The sequence below is a fragment of the Carcharodon carcharias genome, chromosome 11 (genome assembly GCF_017639515.1).
Source record: "Carcharodon carcharias isolate sCarCar2 chromosome 11, sCarCar2.pri, whole genome shotgun sequence".
Lineage (NCBI taxonomy): Eukaryota > Metazoa > Chordata > Chondrichthyes > Lamniformes > Lamnidae > Carcharodon > Carcharodon carcharias.
In genome coordinates this window covers 61,522,956-61,548,929 of record NC_054477.1, presented here as the reverse complement: position 1 = coordinate 61,548,929, position 25,974 = coordinate 61,522,956, and the positions used below count along the sequence as shown (strand labels likewise).

At 41.5% G+C, this 25,974-nt stretch overlaps 1 protein-coding gene across 2 annotated transcripts in view; it reads left to right on the top strand.

Annotated features, from left to right (window-relative positions):
* The window catches only part of atm (ATM serine/threonine kinase), a 190,193-nt gene that overhangs the window by 149,365 nt on the left and 14,854 nt on the right, over positions 1–25,974 (top strand). For both annotated transcript variants that reach the window (XM_041198875.1, XM_041198876.1), the window contains 10 exons: positions 2,083–2,196; positions 4,930–5,079; positions 7,102–7,240; positions 7,901–7,983; positions 9,578–9,718; positions 15,300–15,416; positions 18,390–18,539; positions 19,148–19,313; positions 20,763–20,849; positions 23,152–23,266. In XM_041198875.1, the coding sequence (XP_041054809.1) occupies positions 2,083–2,196; positions 4,930–5,079; positions 7,102–7,240; positions 7,901–7,983; positions 9,578–9,718; positions 15,300–15,416; positions 18,390–18,539; positions 19,148–19,313; positions 20,763–20,849; positions 23,152–23,266 (1,262 nt within the window). The remainder of the gene's footprint in view (positions 1–2,082; positions 2,197–4,929; positions 5,080–7,101; positions 7,241–7,900; positions 7,984–9,577; positions 9,719–15,299; positions 15,417–18,389; positions 18,540–19,147; positions 19,314–20,762; positions 20,850–23,151; positions 23,267–25,974) is intronic.

The window sequence follows — 25,974 nt, the reverse complement described above, 5'->3', positions numbered from 1 at the left end:
CAACTGCAGGTTTGGCTCTCAGGCACCAATTAGAAGCAATTTTTATAGAGTAGTATATACAACAGGCAGTGTGCTGTCTGGCACATAACAGAATATTTCAGGATGGTTTGGGGACTGAATGGAAGGGCACGCAGTTCTCAAGTGGTGGAGGAGGTCCGGAGGAGGAAGGACGTCCTATACCTGCAGAGTTGGAAGGACTCCACCTTGACCCTCTCTCCTGCAGCAACTGGTGCTGCTCTGCCTGTCCTTCAGTCTTCCTCCCATTCCATGACCAAACCAAGGTGCCCCCCCTAGCAAAATGCCCATATGCAAGTGGCCCCATTCTTCTGATGGATGATTCCTATAAGGTGAAGTAGCACAGCACTCATTCTCTTGAGGCGAAGTCCTTAGGAGTCAGCTCTGAAGAAGAGTCATATGGACTCGAGACGTTAACACTGTTTCTCTATCCACAGATGCTGCCAGACCTGCTGAGATTTTCCTGCATTTTCTGTTTTTATTCCTTTGGGACTTTACTGATTAAATCATAGAATGGTTACAGGACAAAAGGAGGCCATTTGGCCCATCATGTCCATGCTGGCTCCTTGCAGGAGCAATTCACCTAGTGCCATGCCCCTGCTTTTTCCCCATAGCCTTGCTAATTTTTCCTTTCCAGATGATGATCCAGTTCCCTTTTGAATCCCTGGATTGAACCTGCCTCCACCACACTTCCAAGCAGTGCCAGATCCCATCTACTTGCTGCATGGAAATTTTTTTCATGTTGTCATTGATTCTTTTGCCAAATACCATAAATCTGTGCACTCTGATTTTCAATCCTTCCACCATTGGGAACATTTTTTTCCCTATCTACTATGTCCAGATTCCTCATGATTTTGAATACCTCTATCAAATCTCCTCTCAACCTTCTCTTCCCCAAGGAGAACAGTCCCATCTTCTCTGATCTACCTACATAACTGGAGTCCCTCATCCCTGGAACAATTCTCATGAATCTTTTCTGCACCCTCTATAATGGTTTTACATCTTTCAAAACCTTTCACACAAAAGTGTGGTGCCCAGAACTGGAAGCAATACTCCAGTTGATAGAGTGTTGGTGAAGTCTTGACAAAGTACCTCAGAAAGTCTCCCAATGTGTCTCCAAAGTGTCCTCCAAGCCATCAGCAACAAGAGAACAATGGAAGTTGAGCATAGTTTAAGTTGTGCCCAAAGTCCTCAACAATGAGTTGTTTATTCCTATTCAGCCAGTCGCTGTGAGGAAAGCTCATTAAAAAGAGGGAAAAAAAGACTTGCTTTTTATAATGTTTTTCCTGCCATCGGACATCAAAGTGCTTTGCAGCCATTGAAGTATTTTTTGAAGTGTAGTCGCTGTTGTAATGTAGGAAATACACCAGCCAATTTGCACACAGCAAACTCCTACAAACAGCAATGTGAAAATTGACCAGATAAACTGTTATTGTCATGTTTATTGTGGAATAAATATTGGCCAGGACACTGGGGATATCTCCCCTCCACTTCATTGAAATAGTGCTATGGAATCTTCTACATTCACCCAAGCAGGCAAATGGGATCTCAGTTTAATGTCTCATCCGAAAGATGGCACCTCTGACAGTGCAACCCTCCTTCAGTACAGCACTGGGGTGTCAGCCGTGATTTTTCTGTTCAAGCCCTGGAGTGAGACTTGAACCTTGCCACTCAGAGGCGAGAGTGCTACCAACTGAGCTATGGTTGATACAATAATTGAAGCATCGAAATGCCATGTACCTTCTTCTAAAGAATGCTAACAGGCCATTTTATTATCAATCAGGTTCTTAATGATCCTCTTGGCAGATCGCATCTTGCACTAAAGGCTGTTTAAACCGGGTTGCAGCTCAAGACCCCATCTTAGCCACCTCGGAAGCTCTTTAGCACCTAATGTATCCAGGGAAAGTCACTTCTCTACCACCCCCCATGAAATTATTTTAAACAAGTAAACAAATACAAACCAAAATCTAGATTTAAAATTGTTTGAGCTGAAATGTAGGTTTGTACTTTGCACAACAGGAAGGGCTAAAAAGCATTCTTACCTTCTTTGACTTCCCTTTTTAACAGAAAGGTGTAGAAAAGATTCCATCTTACAAGTTTTTACCTTTAATGTACCAGCTGGCTGCTCGCATGGGAACAAAGATGCCAGGAGGGCAAAAGTTTCATGAAGTATTAAACAAGGTACTCTGTTTTTGTATGACCACAACCTACTACAATTGGGGCCAAGAAAATATGTTTCTGGGACTTTTTAGATTTTTTTTCTTAAGGTGATTATTCTCTCCATCAAATCGATACGTTTCTAATAGATTTGTGGATGGTTCGATATGGGGCTCCCAAAGTTCTGAGGCAGCAGTGTCAAGTGGAGCCACTGGCTCATTCACTGTCTCTCTCTGGGGCCATACTAATTTTAAACATTAAAATGGAGTCACAGTAGGAAAACGTTTGGGATGGCCTGAGCATTTGGATGCTGCTGTTGGCCCTTGCATGCAAAACTGTGTAAGATCTTAAATCTTGTACAGTTTTTTGTAATCTTAACTACTGCAAAGTCTAGGAATACACATTATTACTCAGTGGGATTGTTCCTTTGGTAATGACCTGATTCATGAATAATCAGAGCAATATAGGTAGGGCAGGATAGTCTTACATTATCTTTAACTCAGTATTTTTGATCTGCAACCCAGTTCTCTTCTAAATGGGATTTGGGACAAACAATCAAAAAATGTATTTCTTTTATAAAATTGCTTCATGAAAACTTTATTAAGGATTGTTGGTAGGAAGGTCATTGCCCTACATATTTAATCACAGTTACTGTTTGCTGCACTGTTCAATTCTAAATTTCAGCTGAGCTGTCAGAGAAAGGCAATAGTGAGGGCCTTCCTAAGAGGAAATGGTCAAATTGGATTGCAATTTGACCCTGTTAGCCACATATATATGGTGGGAGAATGTTGGAGACAGCAATATTGCATGGGATTTGGAGAGGGTAAAAGAAGCGCAGAGTTTTTTTCTTACAAAAACAGGAAGGGGAAATAAAAATAATTCATTGTTCGAAAGGAGTTGAGCAAGTGATTTAATTTAAAAGGCTTTAGTTGGTCAAAACATAGACATAAGAGCTGAACTCCAGAGGTGTGGTGAGTGACTGCCCTTGACATAAAGGCAGCATTTGACCGAGTGTGGCATCAAGGAGACCTAGCAACACTGGAATCAGTGGGAATTGGGGGAAAACTCTCCGCTGGTTGGAGTTATACCTAGCACAAAGGAAGATGATTGTGGTTGTGGGAGGTCAATCATCTCAGTTCCAGGACATCACTGCAGGAGTTCCTCAGGGTAGTGTCCTATGCCCCACCATATTCAACTGCTTCACCAATGACCTTCCTTCCATCATAAGGTCAGAAGTGAGGATATTCGTTGATGATTGCTGCACAGTATTCATCACCATTCGAGACTCTTGAGATACTGAAGCAGTCCATGTCCAAATTCAGCAAGTCCTGGACAACGTCCAGGCTTAGGCTGACAAGTGGCAAGTAACATTCGCGTCACACGAGTGCAATGATCATCTCCAACAAGAGAGAATGTATCCATCGCCCCATGACATTCAATGGCATTGCCATCACTGAATCCCCCACTATCAACATCCTGGGGGGTTATCATTGACCAGAAACTGAACTGGATCAGTCATATAAACACTGTAGCTACAAGGGCAGGCCAGAGGCTAGGAATCCAGCAGTGAGTAACCCACCTCCTATCTCCCCAAATTCTGTCCAGCATATACAAGGCACAAGTCAGGAGTGTGATGGAATACTCTCTGCTTACCTGGATGAGTGCAGCTCCAACAACACTCAAGAAGCTTGACACCATCCAGGACAAAGCAGCCCACTTGATTAGCACCACATCCAAAAACATTCACTCCCTCCACCACCAATGCGCAGTGGCAGCAGTGTGTACCATCTACAAGATGCATTGCAGGAACTCACCAAGTCTCCTTTGACAGCACCTTCTAAACCCAGGACCGCTACCACCTAGAAGGACAAGGGCAGAAGACACTTGGGAACACCACCACCTAGATGTTCCCCTCCAAGCCACTCGACATCCTGACTTGGAAATATATCGCTGTTCCTTCACTGTCGCTGGGTCAACATCCTGGAACTCCCTCCCTAACAGCACTGTGGGTGTACCTACACCACACGGACTGCAGACGTTCAAGAAGGCAGCTCACCACCACCTTCTCATTGGCAATTAAGGGTGGGCAATAAATGGTGGCCTAGCCAGTGATGCCCACACCCCACGAATGTTGCTGGGCTTTTACCAGCACTCTGGAGGTGGGCTGGGAGTCGGGAGGGAAGCCTGACATCTTCCCACCGCCATGAGATGTTTTGGACAATGGAAATAGCATTAGGTTGGTTGCCTGCCAGCAGGAAGCAGGTGACCAGTAATCCAATTAACTGGCCTATTAATGGCCAATTTACATCCCTGTTGCCATGTTACTGGTATTGGAACAGCCCACATGCATCAGGAGACAGCCAGGCACATGAAGGTGGCCACCCAGCAGTTTCCCAGGTAGTGTTGGGTGAGCCTTCCTTTTTTGAATGCTCAATGGCCCAAGGCCTGGCTGCAATTGCCCGACACTGTTGTTGGAGGGTTCGCCCCTCCGATCTTGGGGCCAGCCTACCTGGCCCCGCTATATTAAGAAACTTTCTTCTGGACAGTTCAATCTGAAGGCCTCCCCTCCTCCCCTTTGCAGCTTCAGCGGTGGCCACTTATATCGGTGGTGCTGCCAGCCTGCTGATTGGGCTTGGGGCCTGCATTTGGCCCTGGCAGATCCTGCGAGTAAAATTCCAGCTTGTGTTTCCTTCAGTGAATTCCATTTCATGATTTAACAATACACGCTCATAATTTTACTTTCTATTAATATCACAGCTAATTGAAAGAACTTCATTGGATCACCCTCATCACACGCTATTTATTATCTTGGCTTTATCCAATGCAAACAAGGATGACATTCTAGGGACACCTGAAGTGCTGAAGAGAGGGAAGCATACAAGAAAAGATTTGTCTCATCTGGATCAGGTTTGTTGGTAAAACATGATAAATGATTGGAACTAAATTAATTCTCTGTACAGACTCTGGAATCTATGATTTGTGTTAGGTTAGTTTGTAGTTTTCTAGCGCACCATTGATTGACCACCCAGTCTGTCTCATTCATGGGATCTGGGGAGGCTTCCTGCTGTGCTCCAAATATCCTTGCTATGCAGTGCTGAAACGAGTGGCCATGACTGGACAAGAAGCAAAAGCCATAGAAAGATAAAACTTGTATTTACACTGTTCCTTCCATGCCTTCAGGGTGTCCCAATGTTTCATAGCAAATTAGTTACTTTTCAAATGTAGCCATTGTTATATAGGCCAGCATAGTAGCCATATTTTGCAAAACATTTTCCCACAAATCAGAGAAACTGCTAATTAATCTGTTTTGTTGAAGTTGTTTCAAGGTTAATATGGACCAGGATTTCCCCACTCTGCTTTGAAAAGTGTTATTGAATTTTTTATATTCATCTGAGTAGTCAGTCGTCTCCCCTGACAAATGGTACCTTCAACAATGCAGAACTTGCGCAGCATCACACTGGAGTGTCTGCTTAGATTATCGTGGTGTGGTGCTTGAATTCAGGACTCTGACTCAGAGGGTCTGTACTGATAGGCTGTGCCATGTTAGCAGGTTAAACTGCAGCAGAACCCGTTTTGCACACTTGACTCCTGGCTATCTATGTCTTAGCTCTCTGGACTTGAGTGAGTGGAGCGAGAATGTGCACGCCATATTGGGAAAACAAAAGCTCCACCTGTGTGGATTTTTCAGTAGCTTGGTCTGAAATGTCTTTCATATGGTTGTGGCTTTTCGCATGGGTGAAGTTTTTTTTTCAAAAAAGTGTACTGATTCATTTCATTTGTGACCTGCCACAAATCTCTACTTTGGAGTTTAGGGTCTCTTTCACACTTGCAAGAATACTGATATTTCATAGGTGGGGAATCTGTAATAATAATATTCGGTTTTTGTCTGTCCAGAATGAACAGATTGGTCATTTTAAGGGGTGTGTCTGTTGATAGATAGTGTCTGGTGCAAGCGGAGGACTGGTGTGTGATGCAAGTGTGGCTACCAACACTTGCTAGTGGCAGCAGTGATGGTGTGGGGAGGTTTTGGTGGAGAATGAAAACAGCAGAAGGCGAAGGGAGCCCAACAACAAAGTTACCCTGGCTGGAGAGATTGCTTCCATGAGGGATGGAGTGGGATTGATGGGAGGCATGGGGATAACATGGGAGAGATGAAGTGGCACAGGAAGGGATGGATGAGATGATGAAATTGGTTGCGTGTGGCAAAATGGCAAGGTAGTTATTTGATGCAACTTTTTATTCCAAAGCTATTCTTTGAGCTAAAAATGAAGATTCATTAGATTTTAATTAAAAAGCTTTAAAACAGCTGTCAGGTGAATGAAAGGAATACATTTTTCGTTGATTCTGGTGATGAAAATGATGATTACAGTCTCCAGTATATCCTCGAGAGTTTCTACACAGTCTAATTCTATGAGCATGCTACCGCATAAACCTAGACTTGATGAAGGAGCAGTTGTAATGTTGGTATCAAACTTGAATCCTAAAGAAGGACTTAATCACGGAACGAGATTAGCAGTTAGGAAGCTGTTTTCTTTTAGATGGTAAATTCTGAAATTATAATAGGCAAATTTCAAGGAAATAGTGCTCTTTCCTCAGATAATATTGAGCCATCAGATATAAACCTGCCTTTTCAGCTCAGGAGAAGACTTTCATATTTAGTGACTGACTCTTGACAAAATTTGTATTTGTTTTCCTAGGGCTGTTTTTACACAATGGACAGCTTTATGTAGTTTTTTCCAGGGTGCGAAGTTTTGATTCTGTTAGAATCTTTGGTAAAAAAAAAACTAGAAATCCTGTAGTTAAAGAAGCACTGTTGCAGTAAAGATGCTAATTTGACCCATTCCAAATGTTTTGTGGATCTCTCCATTAGTCTACATTTCAGATTGCCTTTAAGCCTTCATTCAGTTACACTTCATTGCATTGCTTTAGGGAAGAATGGATGCTGCCAGCAACATAATAAACACAGTGCGAAAATCTAAAGCTAAAATGGTGAAGAATATGGAGAAATTATGTGATGCCTTAATCACCCTTGCAAACCTGGATGCCACTAAATGGAAAATGGAGAGAAGTAAGTATTCAATGAATATAAGTAATACATTGTTTAATAACCCTGGTTTTAAACTTGTTAGACAAGAATATATGAAAACCCACATCAGAAAAGGGCAATTGTTTTAAATCAGTCATGCTGAGCCCTGATATTAAGGATATCCATAGACTATTGGGTTCTTGAAGTACTTTGCCTCACTTTCATCTTTCAGGCTGTTTTTGTTTGTCTTTTATTGTCCCCCTCTTGAGTGATAGTTCTATGTAAAAGATGGATGAGCTGTCCTAGTCTTGTTACTACCACAAGAGAAGGAGTATAATTCCGTTAGATGCTATTGCTAGAAAAGGTTATCTATAAGGCTATCCCAGGTCCCTTGTGCTCTAACATTTTCAAAGTGTGAAGGAGTTTTCAAAGCACAAAGGAGGCTTAGATACCTTCACCTCCTAAAAGCGTTCTGATATTTGGCATGGTCACTTAAGCTACCTGTTGGGGGAAGGAAGCGGAGAGAAATTTTGTAAAGGCTTCACTTTGGAGCTTATATGTGGTTGAGTAAATTATTGATGGTCTTTGGAAGGAATTGGCCTGAGATTTTTCATGTTTCATGCTTTCCTGCTTTCTTAAAGTTTTGGATAATGATTCACTTCGGTATAACCGTACCCTTTTGGTTTATTTTGTTCTCTCCAGAAGCCATTGATATTCCTTCAACGCAGCCTATCACAAAATTAAAAGATCTTGATGAAGTTGTTATTCCCACCATGGAACTTAAGGTGAGCCAGGAATGTATCTCATTAGGGAGGATCCTGGTCAATGTTCCCTGCTGCACACAACCCAAAAGTCCCTACACAAGCCCTGCACAAGTCAGTCCCTTTGAATCACCATATGTGCACGACTGTGCAAAACAAATTTATAAGGACCGTGTTCTTAAGTAAATCACCAGCACACCCCCAAAAAATTAGAGGGAACATTGATCCTGGCCCACAGTTTATGGAAGTGTAAACCATATGAGTGCTTCCCCCTTCCAGCATCGACAGTAATTATATTGGAACCAGGATTTCTTTTAAGATTACAGCTTGTTATATTAAACCATTAAGCCATTGTTGTTTGATTTTGCAATGGACCCAGCTGTATACAATAGGCATGCAGATTTTTTTTCTTGTCTCAGTTCCTTTACAGCATTGTTTAGTTGGCAGTATTATATTGTAGTATTTGTGTAAGTCCTGACCTTTATAACTATAACTATAACTTTAACTATAACTGACTCGTACATCAGATTCAACTCAAAATTGGATCGGACCTGGATCAAGCAATTGGATCTGTATTTGTGAAAGGAAAGCCACTTCAGGTGGTCATGAGCAGTACTTGGATGAGGGAGTTAGTAGAAGGGTTAAAACACTTTATCATTCTCACATTCTTGTCTGCATTTTTTAATGCATTTCCTGTCATTAGTTTACCAACTGAGAGTGCAGTAACTTTCTGCCAATTTTAACTTGAACAATGCACAAAAGCTGTAGTGAGTAATTTTTCTTTTCTTCCTTGAATTTTCCCTCCCCAACTTCACCAAATATGTGCAGCTGACCTTTGTGCAGCAGCTTGCAAAATAGTTAAGGCAGGCATTTCACCATTTAGAAAAAATGGGCTTAAGCCCACTTCCCAAAGTTCCAATGTGCTGCACCACCCTACTCTTCACGTTGACCTTATCTTTTCTTTTAGTTGATGTATTCAGCCAATGATTTTAAGAAGTAAATGATGAGGCCTTCTCCAGAAGTGTATGTATATATTCTATTAAAATGTGTTGCAACTAAGTAAAGGAACCTTAACTATACATTAGTTGAGCTTTCTTTGACCTAGCAGTGCTAGATACTGTCACTATGGCTGCAGAAAGCTGTCCACTAATGCATTTCAATTTGATGAGTACTTTGTACTGACTGATTCCTGATCAGATGGGCAACTGTTTGTATTTCAGAAGTATTTGTCACTTTGTGCTTATGCAATTACTTATTTGGGTTCAAATTTCAAAGATTCTTTCTGAGACAATCTAATAGGACACAGCGGATGATCTTGCATCAATGCAATTTTTAATATCCTCTGCTAAAGTTCCTTTGTTAAAGTTTTCATTGTGAATCTTTTGTTGCTTTGTAGAGGGAACACGTGGATTACGGGTCCATTTCATTTTTAAATAGGCTTAAAATGTAGCCTTTGCCAATGTGGCCTCATGGAACAAAGCTTAAAATACAATGAGGAGATGCAAGCATCTTCAGGGAAACCCCAAAGTGCTTTTTTGCACCCATACCAAATTTAAAGTACTTATGTGAATTTTCAGTGGTAAGTTATAAATTGCTTGAACATTTTGTGTATTTTCAGGTTGATCCATCTGGAAGATACGAAAATATAATAACTGTGAAATCATTTGGGTCTCAGTTTCGCTTAGCAGGAGGAGTGAATCTTCCAAAAATTATTGATTGTGTGGGGTCAGATGGGAAAGAGAGAAGGCAACTAGTCAAGGTAATTTATAATGGAGGGGATCAAGAGGTTTTGCTTCAGCACCTGTCAGACCTGCTGAGTTTTTGCAGCAATTTTTGTTTTTGTTTAAGATTTCCAGCATCCGCAGTATTTTGCTTTTATTAAAGAGGTTTTGCTTGTATGATTTAGAACTATTGGAAAATTTGAATACACAAAAATAAGATATAGGGAATAATTTTAATTCCTCCACAATGCTCGGGAGGGGCAGAGGATTAAATTGCTACATGCGTGAAACCAGCCCACAACGCATAAGATCATAAGACATAGGAGCAGAAATTAGGCCATTCGGCTCATCGAGTCTGCTCCGCCATTCAATCATGGCTGATAAGTTTCTCAACCCCATTCTCCCGCCTTCTCTCCGTAACCTTTGATCCCCTTACCAATCAAGAACCTATCTATCTCACTCTTAAATACACTCAATGACCTGACCTCCACAGCCTTCTGTGGCAATGAATTCCATAGATTCACTACTCTGTAGCTAAAGAAGTTTCTCCTCATCTCTGTTCTAAAAGGTCTTCCCTTTACTCTGAGGCTGTGCCCTCGGGTCCTAGTCTCTCCTACTAATGGAAACATCTTCCTCACGTCAACTCTATCGAGGCCTTTGAGTATTCTGTAAGTTTCAATCAGATCCCCCCCTTATCCTTCTAAACTCCATTGAGTATAGACCCAGAGTCCTCAAACGTTCCTCATATGTTAAGCCTTTCATTCCTAGGATCGTTCTCGTGAACCTCCTCTGGACCCTCTCCAGGGCGAGAACATCCTTCCTGAGATACAGGGCCAAAAATTGCTCTCAATATTCTAAATGTGGTCTGACCAGAGCCTTATAAAGCCTCAGCAGCACATCCCTGCTTTTATATCCTAGTCCTCTCAAAATAAATGTCAACATTGCATTTGCCTTCCTAACTACTGACTCAACCTGCAAGTTAACCTTAAGAGAATCTTGGACTAGGACTCCCAATTTCCTTTGCACTCCAGATTTCTGAATTCTCTCCCCATTTAGAAAATAGTCTATGCCTCTATTCTTCCTACCAAAGTGCATGACCTCACACTTCTCCACGTTATATTCCATCTGCCACTTCTTTGCCCATTCTCCTAACCTGTCCAAATCCTTCTGCAGCCTCCCCGCCTCCTCAGTACTACCTGTCCCTCCACCTATCTTTGTATCATCTGCAAACTTAGCCAGGATGCCCTCAGTTCCTTCATCTAGATCAATAATATATAAAGTGAAAAGTTGTGGTCCCAACACTGACCCCTGCGGAACTCCACTAGTCACCGGCCGCCATCCTGAGAAGGACCCCCTTATCCCCACTCTCTGCCTCCTGCCAGACAGCCAATCTTCTATCCATGCTAGTACCTTGCCTCTAACACCATGGGCTCTTATCTTACTGAGCAGCCTCCTGTGCGGCACCTTGTCAAAGGCCTTCTGGAAGTCCAAGAAGATAACATCTATTGGCTCTCCTTTGTCTAACCTACTCGTTACCTCCTCAAAGAATTCTAACAGATTTGTCAGGCATGACCTCCCCTTGATGAAACCATGCTGACTTTGCCCTATCTTACCATGCACTTCCAAGTATTCTGAAATCTCATTCTTAATAATGGACTCTAAAATCTTACCAACGACCAAGGTCAGGCTAATTGGCCTGTAATTTCCTGTCTTTTGCCTCACTCCCTTCTTAAACAGGGGGTTAAATTAACGATTTTCCAGTCCTCTGGGACCCTCCCTGACTCCAGTGATTCCTGAAAGATCACCACTAACACCTCCACTATCTCTTCAGCTATCTCCTTCAGAACTCTGGGGTGTAATCCATATGGTCCAGGTGATTTATCCACCTTCAGACCTTTCAGTTTTCCTAGCACCTTCTCCTTGGTAATGGCCACCATACTCACCTCTGCCCCCCGACTCTCTTGAACTTTGGGTGTCTTCCACCATGAAGACTGACACAAAGTACCTATTCAGTTCCTCTGCCATTTCTTTGTTCCCCACCATGAATGCACCTACTTCCAATTTAGCTGGTCATTTTGGGGCTGACAGATAACTTGCCCTTAGAGAGGTAGGCCAGCGATTGAATATTTAAAAGAGGCGCTGTGCCTCATTTGGGACCTATTTACATTTAACTGCTGCAGTTTTCCACGGCTTGGTAAACCCGCTATGTCCTCCTTCTGTAGGCTTTCCCACCCTGCAACCAGCCAGCTCTCATTCTGACTGGCTGCTATACAGGAAACTGAATGAATAAAATTCTCATGAGATTCTGCTGTTAATTTTGGTAGGACCTCTGCTTCCCAGTATTTCCAGATTTCCTAGCTGCAGATTTGCTTTCCCGCTCCCTTCCTGTAAATATTGGGACTGTAGATTCTGGTGATATCACTCCTCTTATACATCCATGTTATCTGGTATCACTGACAAAGCCAACATTTATTGCTCATCCCTAATTGCTCCCTTGAGAAGGTGATAGGTCTTGGGTCACATATAAGTCAGACTGGGCTAGAACAGAAGATTTCCTTCCCTAAAGAGCATCAGTGAATCTGATGGTGGTTACTTGGTCACCATTGCTGCTGATAGCTTTTTATTCCAGATTTACTTAACTAACTGAATTTAAATTTCCCAATCACTGCTGTGGTAGAATTTGAACTCCAGTCTCTGGATCATTCGTCCAGGCCTCTAGATTACTGGTCCAGTAACAAGCTACTGTTCCCATAAAAATGATACATTATTTATGCGATAAAACAATATCCAAAGTAGAATCATCCACTGTCATCACCTGTAGAAATTCCATGATGTATTTTAATCTAGAATCAGCTTAAGTCGACATATTCAGATGGTTCCTTGGACAGCCAATAAACTCGAGTCTGAGTATCATGTTGCGATTCAGAAAACTCTATTCTTGACAGTCATTCTAACTAATTTTCCCATGATTTTCTAAACTTAGTAACTGCACAACTGGGCTAATGGTCTAAGTCATAAACACTGTCTTGGAAAGGCAGGAGTCAACCCTTCCCATATTGGTCTCTCTGACTGCCAATTATTGTTAAATTAAGGCCATTGTGTTGGTGACATGCAGCCATTAGATTGAAACTGCCTAGAGTCACTTATGGCTGATCAGAAGAAACTTTAATCCCAAAACACCAGCAACACAATTGTCATTTCACGTACATTGCATTATCTGAACCAAACTGAAAAAGAAAACTTTTCACTGCTTACAACCAAATTTTTACTCTAAGATTGTAACATGGGGCTGTGCTCTAGCGGCCACCTTGTTTGGCTGCTGATCTTCACTACAAAAGGAGCACTCCATTCATTTCACTGTGGGTTCAATTAACCAAATTGTTAGTGAGGCAGGTGTAAACCGAAAAGTCTGTTATAGATGTAATGGGACTGAATTTCCATCCTAGCTTTGGGCATTTCTAGTGAAACTGCCAAACAGAGTTTGAAAATGGAGCTGATCAGAGTTCTGTAAGAATTCCATTGAAGAGAAGGCCAGGAAATTCTGATAGGAGACCATGAGCAAATCTTGTGCCTGGCGCGAGCCTCCTTCCCCTAGCCCCCCATCCCAGGTGGGGGTGTCTGGAGGAGTCCTGGCTACACCAGGCAATTCCATCAAGTCTCTCTCTTGATAGGCCAAATGGAATACAGTGTCTATCGAGAGAAGGTTCTGCTTTGGCTCTTCAACAGATCCCAGAATACCTAAGTGAAAAGGTAGTGGAACCCAGAGGGGATCAAATGTGAAACAGGGGGACATCACCTTTGGCAACTGAAGGTTTCTCCAGCTCTTTTTCTGAGGCTGTTGCTGAACTTCCTCTGCAATGTTGGAACAGCTCCAACATTCTAGCCCACCTTCAGGTGTTAACCACTAATCCACACAGTGTCAGTCCCTCGATGATGCTAATGACTCCATCACCATTATTTGAGGTGGAGTTAGTGTTTCAGACAGCTGGGAGTCTCATTCCACCAATCTTCCAGCACTCCTTTAAATCAGTTGAGTAACACCAAATAAGAAAGAAAAATAATTCTTGAAATATTTAATCTCATCAACTATTGCTTGCCATTACTAAGCAGCTAAAAGCAGTACTCACTGTTTCTTTCATCGTCAAATTTAAATTGTATAGGGTAAGCTTCCCCATTTTAGTGTTTAAAGTTGAAAACCATTGATTAGGTTTTACAAGCACCGTGAGATTGAATTATTTTATCTGTTGCTTTCAATCAAAATTCCAACTTGCATAAAATGTAAGAAGTCTTCAAAGCAGAAGTTTCTTTTATTCTGACCCATTCAAAGCCTGGCTTTGCATAGCCTTTCTTACTCTGCTGCACTCTGTCAGTTAGCCTTCCTCACTTGTGACTTTTTATGATAATGTGTATGGTGGTGGCCCAATGGCAATCACATGCTGCTACCCAGAAGTAAATAGCTCCTGGTCTGGATGCAGACTGCAGTCTACCATTTAGGTACCCCACGCTACAGCGTTCACACTACAGAAAGATTCACTGTAGATTAATACCGTAGTAACAAAAGGGTTTACTTTAGTTAAAGCATAGAACACCTTACAAGTCCCAAAATGATACAAAATATGAACTTAGCTGATCATAACCTAGTTGCTGCTCCCTGGGGAGCTGACGACATAATGTTCTTGAACAAAAGGGTGTTTAGAGGTGTGATGATGGGCAGGAAGGAACCAAGCAGGGACCATTTCTTGGTGGGAGAATGAGAGAGTGTCTCTACCATGCTATATACTTGTGTATCTCCTTGTAGTGATCTGAATACTGCCAGTAGCCTGGGAGCAGACTGCTTGCACTTGGGAACTCTGTCTGATTTTATTTTCCCTTGTGCTAGTGTCAGTTTTAGCATTTTTCCTGTTATTCCAACATGGATCTGGGTACTAATTTTTAATTAGTTAGTTCCCATCATCACACCTCTAAACATCTTTTTGTTCAAGAGCTTTATGTTGTAACCCTTTGGCATTGAATCTTTCTGAAGAGGAAAACTAAATGGTGGAGTGCAGCAAGGTGGTAAAGGTAATGCAAGGCCAGGCTGTGAAAGAGTCAGAATAGTCAAAACTTTTACTTTGAAGATGTCTTTTATTTTATGCAAATTGGAATTTTGATTGAATTATTTTATCTGTTGCTTTCAATCTCCTGGTACTTATTAGTCTTGTGTCTTCCTTTCTCCAACCTCCTCCAGCCATATCATCCCACTGAGCTCTCCATTTCTCAAGCTCTGACCTATTGTTCAACCCCCCTACCATTGGCAACCTTGCCACCTAAGCCCTGCACCAAACATTGCTACCCCTTCACCTTGTCTAGAATTCCGTCCCTAAAACGCTCCACCTCCCTCTTCTTCTTTAAGACCCCCCTAAAATCCACCTCTTTGGCCATCTTTGGTTTTCCTTCTAATATCTCCTCCTTTGGCTCAGCATCCTTTTTCTATAACATCTCCACAAAACATCAAGGGTTGATTTTATTAAAGGTGCTATATAAATGCAAAGTATAGCATCAGTTGACAAGGTACAGACAATGCACTATAGGGTTTGTAGCCAGCTATTAACCCAATTCAGTTGTATCTTTCTTCTCTAGGGCCGAGATGACCTGCGACAGGATGCTGTAATGCAACAGGTTTTTCAGATGTGTAATGCACTTTTGCAGAAGAATGCAGATACTAGAAAGAGGAAGCTGACTATTCGCACATACAAGGTAACCTACAATAATATACATTGCAATGGATGGCATATTGGATGATAAGTTCTGATTAATGCACCTTCAATCATGTCCCCTAAACATTTCCCATGATTTGACATCTATTCTTCTTGTTTCCTTTCTGTAAAATTTCAGAATGTTTTCTACATATAACTCCAAGTTCTTGCCTCTGCTGCTTATCTCCTTTCCATTGCCCACCAACCCAAAGTCCCTCCCACTCCCCCTCCTAGCCTGCCCCTGACTTTTCACTTCTAGTTTCTCTCCCATCCCCTGCATGCCCTCCCTAAGATCACCCTGCCTGTCAAACCTACCTTCTGCTTGCTTAATCCCATTCTCATTAAAATGTTGACAACTCAACTTCCCTTCATGGTCCCTGTGCTGGCTGATTTTGTAAATGGTTGTTATTAAAGCGCTATCCAACTTTCTTTCAAAACTGCACTAATCACCCTGCTCTTCAGAATTAAACTGACCTCACTGTTCACCACTCCATCTCTTAAATCAATGCCTCTCTCGCATAACACTTGAATCCCTGTATTCAGGTTGCTGCACCTTCCATGGCACTTGAAACAGTTTCAACAAAAATCACAAACAACATTTTTGTGACTGGCTGTGGTGTAGCTACTCTGCTGTCTTTGACACAGTGAACCAAGTTGTCCATCTCCAACACCTCTCCCATGTTTTCCAGTTGGATGGGATTGTTCTTACTTGGTTCCACTCTTACCTATCCGATCATAGCCAGAGCATCTCTAGCAATGGCTTCTTTTCTCCATTGTATTTCATTTCTTACTCCTTTTGTCATTGATCCATATTGGTTTTCAATTTGAGTTTAAAATTTTCTTTAAGTTCAAATGCCTCCCTCCCTTTGGGCTGGAGTTTCACAGGGCTGGGGAGACTCCGCAGACCTTTGGCTGGGATCTGATTCTGGGATTCCCGTCCCTATTCCTGGTGTCCCTAGTTTTTGTCAGTGTGGGATAAGGGTGCAAGTCGCTATACTGCACCTTGCACTCCTGACCTGGCTGGCTCCTTTGCGGGGATAGGCATCTCCTGGTCATCCACAATTTTTGTAGAGCTGGGTCAGCTTTTCAATAAGTCCTGGGTCACCTCAGAGGTGTGAACCATAATCTGGATGAGGGAACCTTTTGAAACGTCCATGCCTCCAATGCCAACCTGTGCCCCTCCAGTCACCCCTCTGGCCCCTTATAACCCCATGCTAATCTATGCCCTTTCACCCATGGCCCCTCATACCCTCTATGCCCCTCCACTGATCCCCATGGCGCCTTGTACCTGCCATGGCATCCTGTGCCCCTCCACCCACCCACAATGGTCCCTTGTACCCTCCATGCCAACCTAAATTCCTCCACAAATCCACAACGGCCCCTAATATCCTCCATGCCAACCCATGGCACTTCAATGCCCTTTCATCCAGTACACACTCTGTACAGAACCAATGAACCCTGTATGTCATGTGTGAAAAAGCCTAAAAAGACACTCATTCATTCATAACTTTCTTACAAAAACTCCTTTTACTACGGCCCTAATGTCAATCAACCAGCCCTTTAAGCACTTGCCACCTCTTTATCTTGTGCAAGTAAACATTTGAGCAATTGAGAAATAGGTCTGAGAGAAAGCTGTCAATCAAGCAATGTTTTCCCTTAGGCGCAGCTGTTTCAATAGACTAATAGATGTCGGGGCTCTCAGCCAAGAACGAGGCTTGGAGGGTATGAAGGGCCATGGGGGATAGATGGAGGGGCATAGATTGGCATGATGGGTATGAGGGTTCATGGGGGTAGGTGGGGGCATAAGTTGACATGGAGAGGGTATGGTGGTGAGAGCTTGAGGGTTGTTTTCTGTTTTATTGTTTTTATTGTAACCGGGACAAAGTCCCATAGCACTGAAGCGGACCTTTTAAACAGCCTGTCTCCGCACCCAGCTGCTTCTGAACTGTTTTTGGGGGCAGTGGGCCCAACTCCAGTTGGCACTGCTCCCACCCCCAGAAGGAACCCCCCTTTGTAGACTCTTACTCCCAAGGCAGGTATGCCGAGCTGGGGAATTTCCCGTCTCCTGCTACCCTCCTTTGGGATGAAAATCCAGACCTTTACCTCAGTTATTTCTTCAACTGAGTTCTCCATTCCTTTGGCTCCAGTCTCTTGAACAGTTCTTCCTCTCCCGTTAGCCTATCATTGGCAGTAATGGCTTCATCAAGTGGACCTCACACTGTAATTCCTTCCCTAAATGCCTCCAGCTCTTCAACTCCCTACCCTCTTTGATCCTTCCTGCAACCAACCTTTTTCGCTAAGCTTTTGACTACCCTCTTAATAGGTCCTTTGGTGATTGAGGCATAAGGAAAAATAGACCTTGTTCTATATTAAAGGTATTACATAAATACAAGTGGTTGTTGTAATTATCATTATCCTAATAAGTCTGCTATAAGCAAGCCTATATGTTATAATCCTTTATTCTTCTGCATGATAATTTCTACAAGCTAAAACGTGTGCAACATAGAAAAAATACTAAGCCAGCCTTTTGATGTAATATTGGAAACCCTGACCACTTTGCATCTGCCCTGGAGTAAGTTCTTGATCAGCAGCTTTACCCAACAGATGAGTGTGCCATCTTCTAGAGAAAGGAAGGATCAAGTTGTCCAGCAAAAATAGAGCTGCAGCAGTGGTGGTTGTTGTAGTGGTGGAGCTACCTATTGGATGACATTCACCCCTATAGAAAGACAAGTAAAACAGGAGGAAATGTATTGAAATTGCATTACCTCTGGAATTACTAAATTATTTTAAATTCAATAGTGCTTCCAATATAAGCATTCCAGTACATTTAGGCTTAGCAATTTGAAAATAAAATGCACCATTTAATTTGAAATAATGTCTTTTATTTCTTCACTAATTATGCTCCAGCAAGTAATCCTATGGAAATGTTCAGAATGTCAATATACCTGAATAATTTGTATTCATTCTTGAACAGGTCATTCCTCTTTCTCAGAGAAGTGGCATTCTCGAGTGGTGTACAGGAACTGTGCCCATTGGGGAATATTTAGTTAATCCGAATGAAGGTGCCCATAAGAGGTATCGGCCTAATGACTGGAGCAGCCTAGACTGCAGGAAAAGAATGTCGGTGAGTCACAGTGCATTGATGATTCAAAAAAATAAAGGCACTCGTTTAGAATATTATCTTGCCATTTTATGTAACTGATCAAGTACAAGTCTGTCTTAAACTGGTTTAAGCATTTAATGTAAAACTCAAGCTGACGATAAATTTGAATACCAGGACCAAGTGCTGCTTTTATATATGGTATTGCTGGGAGTAATTTTCACCATTTCTTTAATGGTCTGTTGCACTACATCAGCAAGATCTTGAGAAAAAGATGAAGGTAAGCTATCAAGAGCAATTATGAAGTGGTTTTTTTAAGCCCAGCCCAGAATATTTTAAATGCAGGTTACTACTTGATAATCAAGTAGCTCATTAAGCGGAAACTGGGACAGGGGAAATTCAAATTCCACAAGTTAATTAGTATGAAAAGATAATGAGATCATTTACCACAGGAGGCAGGAAGAAAAGAGGATGAGTCAAACCACAGTACTTTTGTGTACCTCTAATGGCCTGTAATAGACCGGCCAAGGAATTGTCTCCCTGCCATGACAGAAAGAATAAAAAGGAGTTTTGGTATTAGTATTTGTCGATCCATCACCAAATGTTACACAATGTTTAACTTACCTTTACAGGAAGCACAGAAACTAAGCTTTGAAGCTAAATATCAAGTCTTCATGGATGTCTGTAAGAATTTCCGGCCTGTTTTCCGATATTTCTGCATGGAAAAATTCTTGGATCCAGCTGATTGGTTTGAAAAACGGCTTGGATACACTCGAAGTGTGGCTACTTCTTCAATAGGTATATCACTACTTAATCATTGTAATGTATCCGTGCTTTTCAAATTACCTAATTGTCACACAAATGCAATTCTAGGAACTGTAGGCCTCTGTCAATATGCTTGATTATTAACATACTAACTAATGGAGATCTTGAACCAGACAGACTTTGAATATCTGGAAAGACTCAGCAGGTCTGACAGCATCTGCGGAGAAGGATACAGTTGATTTTTCAAGTCCGTATGACCCTTCATCAGAACATACGGACTCGAAACGTCAACTGTATCCCTCTCCACAGATGCTGTCAGACCTACTGAGTTTTTCCAGGTATTTTTGATTTTGTTCTAGATTTCCAGCATCTGCAGTATTTTGCTTTTAGACTTTGAATATGCTTCTTCTCAGCAGGAGCCGGTCAGGGACACTGCAATTGGTCTCAATACCCCTGGGTTAAGCAGAAAGAAAAATCAAGTGGGTTAGAATTTGCATACCCACTGATGGAAATGTGCACGTGTAGACATTAAGTGAAGAGAAGAAGATAGAGGCTTTCATCAAGGTTGAAAAGCCTGAAAACCCATCTTGTCTAATCTCACAGCTGAAGAATAGTTGCTGGTTAAGTTAACCAGAGTGCTGGTGTGCCTGTGGATCCCATCCCTCAATCACATTTATAATCCTTATCTTTTATCTTTAAATTCCTCCATGAGCTTGCACCCTATCTCTATAACCACCTCTAGCCCTATACCCCAACCCCAAAGAGCACTCTGTTGCTTTGACTTCACCTGCCTCTGCCCTATTCTCTAGAAATCCCCATCAAAATCCTCTCCACCCCTCTCTCTTACCTTAAAATCCAATTAAAATCTATCTCAAACTTTTCAAAACCTTTCCTATTCCCTTGGCTTGACTCCAACATGCCTTTTGACCATTTTATATTAAAATCACTATATAAATACAAGTTGGCTTATCATTTTTGAATCATCATTTGGTAGTACAGAACTGTAGTACTGCTGAAAAAAGAGACAGTTGTTTCCCCCGGCATTGGTATTTTCTTGTGAATTGTCCTGATGAGTGCAAGATGAAAAGCTTTGACAAAAAATGTCTTTTTTTCCAGCAATTTTTGAATCAGTGACACACAAAGAGAAAGTTGGAAGAAAGAAACAAAAATCTTTGAATAATAATTTTAAATTAGTCATGTTTTGAAAAATGGTCCTAAAGCAATTAGCTCTTCATCTAATTGTAGTTAAATTGAATAAGTAAGTAATTAGCCATAGTCCACAAAAAACCATAGGCACCCCCCTCCATTAGAGAGAGACAATTGATTACAGATAGCTTGAAGGGCACCATTCCAAAAGCGTGGGGCAAGATGAGGAGGCAGGACCACATGAATTACAGTCAGTACAGGTTTTGAACCCATGCCAATGGCATCTTGCTGCATCGTACTTTAGCCTGTTATCTTATTGTAACTCTTCCTTTGCAGTTTGCTACATTGTTGGTCTTGGTGACAGACACGTACAAAACATCCTCATTGACGAGGAATCTGCTGAACTTGTGCACATTGACTTGGGTGAGCACTTAGTAACCATTTTGTTTATATACATACCAATAATAATGCAAGAAATAAAACAAAAGGTTCTGGAAAAACTCAGCAGGTCTGGCAGCATCTGTGGAGAGAGAAACAAAGTTAATGTTTCAAGTTGAATGTGACTAATGATAATGCAAACGTAATTAATACTTTACTTTCCTATTACTGTTAATATATTAGCATGGTTAAAACTATTCATTCTACAATCTTTATTTAAAAAATTTTATTTCATGGTTACTCACCAAAATAAATACTTCACCCTCATACCCCCACTCTGGAAATTTTGGTGACACAACATGCCATGATTCCCACTGTACCCAGTTTTTAATTTTGGCTTTGCCAACTGATAAGGAGTCCTGCCACTTCTCTACAGGGAGAATGAGGGGACAGATTACCCAAAATGCTTTCACACCTTTTTGGATGAATAACCATAGAACAGTAAAGGCTTGGACATAAAGAAACTGCAAATGTTTAAACAAACAGCGAAGTCAGTATCTGTAGAGAGGATAGATAAAGATATACAGTCTTTTATCAAATCATCAGTTGAAATATTCTGATGAAAGACCGTGTGCTTGAATTGTTTGTGTCCGTTCTATGCATAGCTGGCCACAGAAGAGCTCCGGAGGATGATAAGATAAATATTTTAAATGGACTAGATAACTTTTTTCAGGGTGTCAAACCCAATAATAAAATCCACAAAGGCTCCGAGAGTCTGCGATAAAAGCCCTGTACCAAAGAGAATGTCAATGTAAGCATAAAATAGTAGATATCAGAAGTAAAACTAAAACATGCAGAAGGAATAGGCTGAAAAAGAGGAGGTGATGGATAATCATGAGGTATGTGATTGAGCTAGGAAAATATCCAAAGTGGAATAGCCCAGGATTAGAGCAGTAGCCTTTATTACTTCTGATCAGCATAAATCTAAATTCAAAAACAAAAGGCAAGTTACCAAATTTGCAGATGATATCAAACTGAGATTCAATGGGTAATTACTTTTGTTGGATCAGCCTTATAAATGGACCCAGAACAATGGCATGTAAAATTCAAGATAGACAAGTGTAAGATCTTGCACATTGGAAGAGAAAACTAGGAACTAACTTATTTAATGAATGGTGTCAAACTGAAGCAGTGGTTGAAATAAATCAAGGATTCAGCACTGACCTTATCCAATTGTTGCAGGACAGCAATTGATAAAGCTGGTGGAATGTTGAGGAATTGTAAAATCAATAAAGTATAGGGTCAATTTTCATAGTATATGCTTTTAGCAGAAGGTCTTCACCAATATTGATAAATCATGGATAGTGTACCTGCAGTTTCCTGATGTGCACATCCAGCAGGGTGAGGATTTCCACAGGGAGCTTCTACTCAGAAAATAGGCCCTAGTAGGTCTGGAGTCATCAACCTTTAGTCAGTCTGCCAATTGAATAATACAGCATTTATTCTAATCATTGGCAGTTAGATACAATAATGAGAGAATGTAGATTCCTTTAGAAGAATGAACTAGATGGGCCAAATTATCTCCCTCATCTTTGTGATGTTATTCAATTGTCAGGGGCAGCAGATGAGGCAGTTGACAGCCCACACTGCCCTGCTCAGCCAGATGGAGAAAAAGATGTGGCAACATACAGCTCAACTGGGGCTAAACTGTAATAAGTCTCAAAAATGGATACTGATTACTCCCTATATGACCAAAAAAGGTGTCCTGTAAATTGCATGTTTTTGTTTGGCTGTTTCTCTAATTTACATCCTTCAGATTAGGTGTTGTTGGAATGTATTCCACCCTATCAGAATTATCTGGAAAAACTCAGCAGGTCTGGCAGCATCGGCGGAGAAGAAAAGAGTTGATGTTTCGAGTCCTCATGACCCTTCTGTTGAAGGGTCATGAGGACTCAAAACGTCAACTCTTTTCTTCTCCGCTGCTGCTGCCAGACCTGCTGAGTTTTTCCAGGTAATTCTGTTTTTGTTTTGGATTTCCAGCATCCGCGGTTTTTTTGTTTTTATTCCACCCTATCAGTGCTGCTTATCTTAGATTGGATATAGCCTAATTTGACAAACATTGCTAACCATTTGTTTAACAGTTGTACATTACCATTAAAAGCAGTGTTAATTTATTTATTTTAAAAGTAACCAATTCTGACCCTGTGTACAGCTATGTGAGCACACTGTCATTGGAAGCAGCAACAATGGAAGGTTAAAGGGACGGTAGAAAAACCCTGTTTTATAACTGGTTACAGTAATGCACACCTCCTTTCACTTGAACTTACACATTTCTCTCTCATAATAGGGGTTGCATTTGAGCAAGGAAAAATTCTTCCTACTCCAGAGACTGTTCCATTCCGACTAACCAGGGACATCGTAGATGGAATGGGCATCACTGGCGTGGAAGGTGTCTTCAGGAGGTAAGTGCTAGAAGCTACTTTATGTCAGTTACAATATTATACTTAACTTAAACGACAAGTATTTTTTTTAAAAACTGATTAACAGTAAATCTGTATGTTCAACTCCATAAATTAACAGGCAGATTTACCAAACTTTGATTGCATCACTGTTCCTGTAAAATGGACCCAAGGGTACATTGTGGCAGGTAGACTATATTCTATCTTCAAAATGATGAAGCTTGTAATATGACTTTATTTATAAACTGCAAGAAAATACTTGGGCTTGCAACTCTTGCTATGTCCCATGATTGAATCGCTGCTTTGAATTCATAATCTGAGATGAGGAACATAGGACTTAGTGGCTGGAGTAGGCGATTGGGCCCTTCAAGCCTGCTTCATTATTCGATAAGATCATGGCTGATCTAATTGTGGTCTCACTCTGCTTCCCTGTCTGTCCCCACATAACCGTTCACTCCCTTGCCTATCAAACATTTTATTTAAATCAGTCTCGAATAAACCCAATAACCCAGCCTCCAATGCATTTTGGGAAGAAAATTCCACAAACTAATGACCATCAAAGAATAAATTTTCCTTATCTCCATCTTAAAAGGGAGACCACCTTTTTTTAAACTGTGTCCACTAGTTCAAGTCTCCCCCCAAAAGAGGAAACATTCTCCTGGTATCTACCCTTTAAAATCCCCTCAGGATATTATATGTTTCAATAAATCACCTCTCATTCTTCTAAACTCCAATGGGTATATGCCCAACCTGTTCAATCTTTCTTCATAAGATAAACCCTTTATCCCAGGAATGAGTCAAGTGAACCTTCTCTGAACTGCTTCTAACACAATTATATCCTTTTTCAAATAAGGAGACTAGAACTAAACACACTACTCCAGATTTGGTCTCACCAAGACCCTGTACAGCTGCAGTAAAATTCCCTACTTGTATATTCCATTCCACTTGCAATAAACATCAACGTGCCACTTGCCTTCCTAATCACTTGCTGTACCAGTATACTAACTTTTTGTGATTCATGTACTAGGACATCCAGATCATCTTTACCGGGTTCTGCAGTCTATCTCCATTTAAATAATACAGGGCTTTTCTATTCTTCCTGCAAAAGCGGGCACATTCACATTTTCCCACATTATACCCCATCTGTCAATTTTTTGCCAACTCAATTAACCTTTGCAGACTCTTCACCTCCTCTGGACCACTTACTGCTCTCCCTATCTTGGTGTCATCAGTAAATTTAACTATCATGCATTCAGTCCCTTCATCCAATAGGTTGTAAAGAGTTGAGGCCCCAGCACCAACCTCTGTGGCACCACACTTGTTCCAGTTTGCCAACTTAAAAATGGCCCATTTATTCCGACAATCTGTTTCCTATTAGTTGCCTAATTCTCTATTCATGCTAATATATCACTCCCAACACCATGAGCTATTGTGCAGCAACCTTTTATGTGGCACTTTATAGAAGCCTTTTGGAAATCCAAATACACTGGCCAGGATTTTCCCCACAGCGATTTGGGGGCGGGGCCAGCTCACCAAGGGGGAAAATGATGCGGGATGACATCAGGAGGAATCCCCGACATTATCCCAGGCCATTTAAATCTTGAGGAAGGTGGGCGGACAGCAAAATCAGCTGTCCGCCGGCCGACCTGTCAATGGCCAATTAAGGCCATTGACAGGCTCATTAAGATAGTTAAATGCCCTGCCCGGCCAACCTTAAGGCTGGTGGGCAGGCCAGGAGCCCCAGCGGCCTGTGGATTATTAATGAAATTTCATCCACTGGTGAGATGGAAGTTTCGTTACCGTTTTGTAAAAATTTAATAAATTTTGAGTTTGTTATCAACATGTCCCATCTCGTGTGACATTGTCACATGAGGGGGACATGTTAATAATTTTAAAATGTCTCTATTTTTTGACTTTACTTACCTTTTGCTAAACTCCCTGAGACAGGACTTTGCCTCAGGGAGCAGTGCACTCTTTCGCACGCATGCACGAAAGAGCACACTTTGACAGTTGGAGATTCCCTCCCTCCCGGAATAGGAAGCGCATAGCCTTAATTGGCCCACCCACTCAAAATGGCAGCGGGCCCCGTTTCGGCGGCGGGGTTCGGCTGCCCGCCCACTGCCGAGCCGGTGAGGCCCACCCGCCAGCCAAGGGCTAAATTCTGCCCACTGTATCTGCTGATTCCCCTCTATCCACCCTGTTTTTTTTTTGTTACAGCCTCAAAGAGCTTGAATAAATTTGTTTAACACTTTCACAAAAACATGTTGAATCTATCTGATGTGTAATGACTTTCTAAATATCCTGCTACTATCTCCTTAATAATGGATTCTAGCATTTTCCCAATGGCAGACATTAGACTAACTGGCCTATAGCTTCCTGCTTTCTGTCCCCTTCTTTCTTGAATGGTGGTGTTATATTTGTAGTCTTCCAATCTAATGAGACCTTTCCAGAATCTAGGAGTCCAGGTGACTTGCCAGCCATTAGTCCCATTAGTTTTCCTAGTACTTCTTCTCTAGTGATCATGATTACCTTAAGTTCCTCACTTCCTTTTGCCTCATGATTTTCTACTATTCTTGAGATGCTTTATGTGTCTTCTTCTGCTACTTGTTCAAAGTCTCTGCCATTTCTTTGATTCCCATTATTAATTTCCCAGTCTCATCCACTAAACACTTACTTTAGCTATTTTCTTCCTTTTTATGTACTTGTAGAAG